Source organism: Engraulis encrasicolus, chromosome 1 (assembly GCF_034702125.1).
Source record: "Engraulis encrasicolus isolate BLACKSEA-1 chromosome 1, IST_EnEncr_1.0, whole genome shotgun sequence".
Lineage (NCBI taxonomy): Eukaryota > Metazoa > Chordata > Actinopteri > Clupeiformes > Engraulidae > Engraulis > Engraulis encrasicolus.
The window spans coordinates 15,620,914-15,625,913 of NC_085857.1; the positions used below are offsets into that span (position 1 = coordinate 15,620,914).

General features: G+C 42.4%; 1 protein-coding gene across 1 annotated transcript in view; it reads left to right on the top strand.

Annotated features, from left to right (window-relative positions):
• The window catches only part of LOC134448251 (nidogen-1-like), a 115,381-nt gene that overhangs the window by 85,592 nt on the left and 24,789 nt on the right, over positions 1 to 5,000 (top strand). Inside the window, exons 15-16 of the mRNA XM_063197951.1 lie at positions 3,952 to 4,194; positions 4,906 to 5,000. The exon at positions 4,906 to 5,000 is cut by the window's right edge and continues 78 nt beyond it. Coding sequence (XP_063054021.1) covers positions 3,952 to 4,194; positions 4,906 to 5,000 — 338 coding nt within the window. The remainder of the gene's footprint in view (positions 1 to 3,951; positions 4,195 to 4,905) is intronic.

The window sequence follows — 5,000 nt, forward strand, 5'->3', positions numbered from 1 at the left end:
TGCTTAAGATCCTGCCGGATCCGGAACCGGATACCGTATCCTACGAAAGGGTTGAAACATATAGCCTACTCGCATACGTGGGCCCTTTTTATCACGTTGGCTCAAACTATTTTGACTGAAAAGCCTCGGCTACCGGATCCTGGATCCTGGAACAGAATCCGGATCCTGTGAAAAACCCTATTATCCTGCCGGATCCGGAACCGGGTCTTGGATCCGGTGCATCTCTAGTGTGTACACACATGTCTCCATCTGTCTTGTTGAGCTTGAGATGTTTCCCATAAATGCTCTTCTCTGCCACACACACCCATAAAACATATGGCACATTATTGATTAGATACGGAAGTGGAAATCATCACCCAAAAAAAGATAACATACTCTGTTATTTATCCTCCTCTGTGTGCTTTCTCCACATATTTCCCTTTCCCACACCATATGCTCAACATGAGAAGAACATAAACTATCCATCTCCATCTGTGTTTTTGTTTTCAGCACAATAGTCTTTATCACAGTGTGAGAAGACTGCAAAAGAATATACACTGTATTACATATACACATTTCCTGTTATCGGGGCATAAGAAAAAACGCTTGCCACTATGAGTGCTTCTTACTCAGTGAGAAGAATATAGGTACCCTATATATAGGATTCACATCTGTATTTTGTTCCTCCACACCTAGATAGTCTTTAGTGCGAGTATAACAGTATGTCCCAATTTGTAAACATAACGTGGCAGGGAACGACTGTAAATACTATACATCTTCATGTTCTGTATATGTTTTCACACATTTCCCTCATCAGAGCGTGAGAAAATAGCGAACAGTGCAGAGAGAGAGAGAGAGAGAGAGAGAGAGAGAGAGAGAGAGAGAGGGAGAGAGGGAGAGAGAGAGAGATACATCCATACAGTTCTGCCCTTAGCACAAGAACCCTATGGAATAAGAGTAGACATTTTTTTACATGACCATTTGGACTGTATGTCCTCTGAACAATTTGTCCTTAGATCATCAATGAAACTGCATACTACATACAGTATACATCACCTCTATGTACGCACGATTTCATTTTTTTGATTTTTTTCCCAGCCATCTTGAATTTGAAGGTCAAAAATAGGTCAAATCAATCAATCTACATCATTTGTGAATTTCTTGACCCAAATAGTCTCAGAAACCATGTATTATGCAGCACTGTGGGCAAAACCATCCAAAAGTATATTTCCAGCTTGGCTGGCAGCAGTCATTTTCGATATAGGGCTCTACAAAAATTTCCCCACATTTTTGTGAGGGGCACCCCGGCCAATTTTTTTAATTTAACCTTTATAGATGACAAATCCAGTGAGAAACGAACCTTTCCTCTCCACGGTCACGGAACTTCTATAAATGACCCAACTACATGAGAAGACAGTGTGTGAGCAGCCCAGGAATAGAGAACTGTAGAAACATTTGTTTATGTTTATATTGTATTATTATATTCTATTTATTTCAGAGCGCGAGAAGACTACTGTACAAAGCGGATTCCAAAAAAGTTGGGACACTTTGTATTTTGTGAATAAAATCAAAATGCTGGCATTTTCAAAACATTCAATATGTTAACAAGGTAGAACATTATGCACAGACAACATATCAGTTGTTAAAGTCAAGTAGAATTATTGTTTTGAGGTAATTATGTGATAATTTAAAATGTCACCCTTGCACCAAATCCCCAAAAAGTTGGGACAGGGCCAATAAAATGCTTTTTATATTGGATAAGACTAAACACAACACAAGGGATGGGACTGAACAGTTAAATACTTTGACTGATGGCATAATTTTATTCAAAAATTAGATATTTTGATGTGCGAGACATGATTTCAGCAGCTCAACTGATAGGTGTGTTCTTCAACTTGTTAACCTTTTTGTTATGCTTAATATGTGGCATATCCTGACTGCAAGAAAACTAAATTTGTGACCTGTTTACTCTAATGATGGACCACACTGTTGGAACATAGTAGAGATTGAAATTTGCCACCATTATGGGGCAATATCTAAAGGCGGTGCTACAAAATATAATGCCATGGTAGCTATGTTTGCTATTTAAAGTCTGTATGTATCATTCAACATTCATTTTAATGCTCTAGATGAGTAATAAGACCCTAACCAAGTCACCTCTGAACCCTCTTACCATCATATATGCTGTCTTTAAGACTGACCATTAAATCAAGCTGAAGTATTCATTTTCTATATAACCTGGAGGGTGCATGACTCCATATTTTTCAAAATGGATTAAATATTTACCATTCTGTAATCAGAGGACAGTTTCATATGTCTCATAGGTCCATAGAATGAGTTTTTTCCCGCACTTAACACTGTTTAATGTCTGCATCATGTGCATTAATCAAGTGTTGTGTTTATGGTCATTTTTTCGAGAGCTGTCATTGTTGGAGTGTCATAGTTTGCTTATTGACCACGAGTATGTCATGATCTCATAACTCGTGCAATGATTACACAGAACTCTATATTACGGAAATAGGCCTTATATACCTGCAATTTTGATAATTCAATCTTTCTGTGTAATAGATAAGTAATTAGTCCCTCAAAATCTTTGCTGCTGAGTGCCATAGCCTCTATGTGATGGTATTTTATTTGTGCATTCATGTTGGCAGTCAATATAGTTCCTTTTAAAATATTCTTCCTTGTGTAATTTTTAGAATTATCCAACTATTACAACATGTTTTGGCCCTGTCCCAACTTTTTTGAGATTTGCTGCATGGGTCAAATTTTAAATGATCACATAATTACCTCAAAACAATAATTCTGCTCAACTTTAACAACTGATATGTTGTCTGTACATAATGCTCTACCTTATTAACATATTAGATGTTTTAAAAATGCCAGCATTTAGATTTTATTCACAAAATACAAAGTGTCCCAACTTTTTTGGAATCTGCTTGTAGATTCTATACATGTATACGTATCACAGGTAGCAGCACAGGGAGTGAGCACTGTAGGAAATATTTTGTGCATCCTAATCTACTGTATATACAGTATATGAATGAAATGCATCCTCACCTCTATGATTGTATGTTTTGCCAGTGGGTCAATAGTTACTGTAAGACGATGAGCTTTAGATCAGAGGTTGGGTTGCAGGTTCAAGGTTTCAGGTTCGAATCCCCCACACTTCCACTCTCCATCTCACTCCATGGCTGAATTGCCAGAGAGTAATTCCGTGTACAGACCAGGAGCGAACGGAGCGAATGAAGCGACGGAAGTCATTATTTCTCTATGGAGGGCACGCGACCTGCGCTACCAAAGCGAATTCGCCAGGAGCGAAGCTTCTTGCGCGACCAGAGCGAATTTTGACGATTAAACTAAATCTAATCGCAGGCGAATTCGCTCTGACGCTGCTCGGCGAATACCAATTGGAACATTCACATCTCTGAATGTCCCAGGCTGTCAAGCCAGAGCCGTTATGTGATTAGCTGAATAAAACATGTCAATGCTGCGTCTCGAGCGAATACAGCGAATTCAAGGCGAAACTTCTTCTGCTACCCACGCTACTGGTCTGGACACGGCATAATGCACCTAATGCCACACTTCTCGAACCCCAATGCCTTGTACTGTTAAAACGATTGCAAGTCGCTTTTGACAAAGGCGTCAGCTAAGTATAATGTGAAAATTGAAAGCCCAGCTGGGAAATTCCAACTCACATTGTCATTGTGACACAGCACTCCACAGCACACAAGTGAGCACTGCATACAATGAAATTGCATTTTTGCCTTGGCCGTGCAAGGGGGCAACCCCCAATGGCGCCCGAAAGTGAGCAGTTGGACCGGACGGTACCATGCTCAGGGCACCTTAGTCATGGAGGAGGACTCACCAACCTGGCGGGTCGGGAGTCGAACCAGCAACCTTTGGGCTACAAGTCTGATGCCCTAACCGCTTACCCAATGTAATGTAATGTTTTTGCTTCTCCCCCAACAGAGCGTGAGAAGACAGCGTGCGAGCAGCACAGAGAGAGGGCCCTGGCCGCCTCCGCCAACACCGGCGGTTATTTCTTCTTCCGTCCGCGCCCTGCTGCCGTGGGACAGTTTGTCCCCACCTGCGACCCGTACGGCGCCTACGAGCCCATGCAGTGCCACAGCAGCACGGGCCAGTGCTGGTGTGTGGACCGCGAGGGACAGGAGATCGTGGGCACCAGGACGGGGCCTAGCAACAAACCCAGCTGTGAGTACTAGTGATGATGCGCACACACATGTGAGCAAGTAACGTAATTTCAAATTCTTTGTATGACCAGTGCATGTAAAGAAATTGACAATAAAACCAACTTGAACTTGACTTGACACACACTCGGAGCATTTGCACACCTAGTCCCCTTTAAGTGAACCAAACCCCCAGTCCATTTTAAGTGAACCGACATCAAAAGGACTCCGTTCTCTTTTTGTTCATATTGTGAGTGTATTACAAAAAGAACCGGTCTGGTCCTGTCAGGCTTTTATGGTGTGTTAGTCCTCTTTTTAATCACACCCGGTCTCTCCTCTAGAGCTCTCCTTTATTGATTACACCAGTCACAAGTGCAACTTGTCAGGACTCAAAAGTGAACCGTACTGAGACCACATCAGTAAAGGTCTCAGTACGGTTCACTTCCAAGAGGTCTGGGTACACTTTGGAGCGTTCACATATGCACAGAAAATGCTGAGTCACAGGTCTGAGTTCTCTTAAATGGCTGAAAGAGACCAGGTGTGAAAACCCTCTCGGGTGTCAGACTAAGTGGTCTCGACTACATCCCTAGCACATACACACACACACACACACACACACACACACACACACACACACACACACACACACACACACACACACACACACACACACACACACACACACACACACACACACACACACTAATATCATCTTTTTAACCCCCTGCTTCACCAGGCATTGACCAAGGAGTCATCCCCACCCCAGTGGGCCCCACTCCGCGCCCCGACGTCAGGCCCCTGACCCCTGGCACCAGCCTTCTGTTCGCCCAG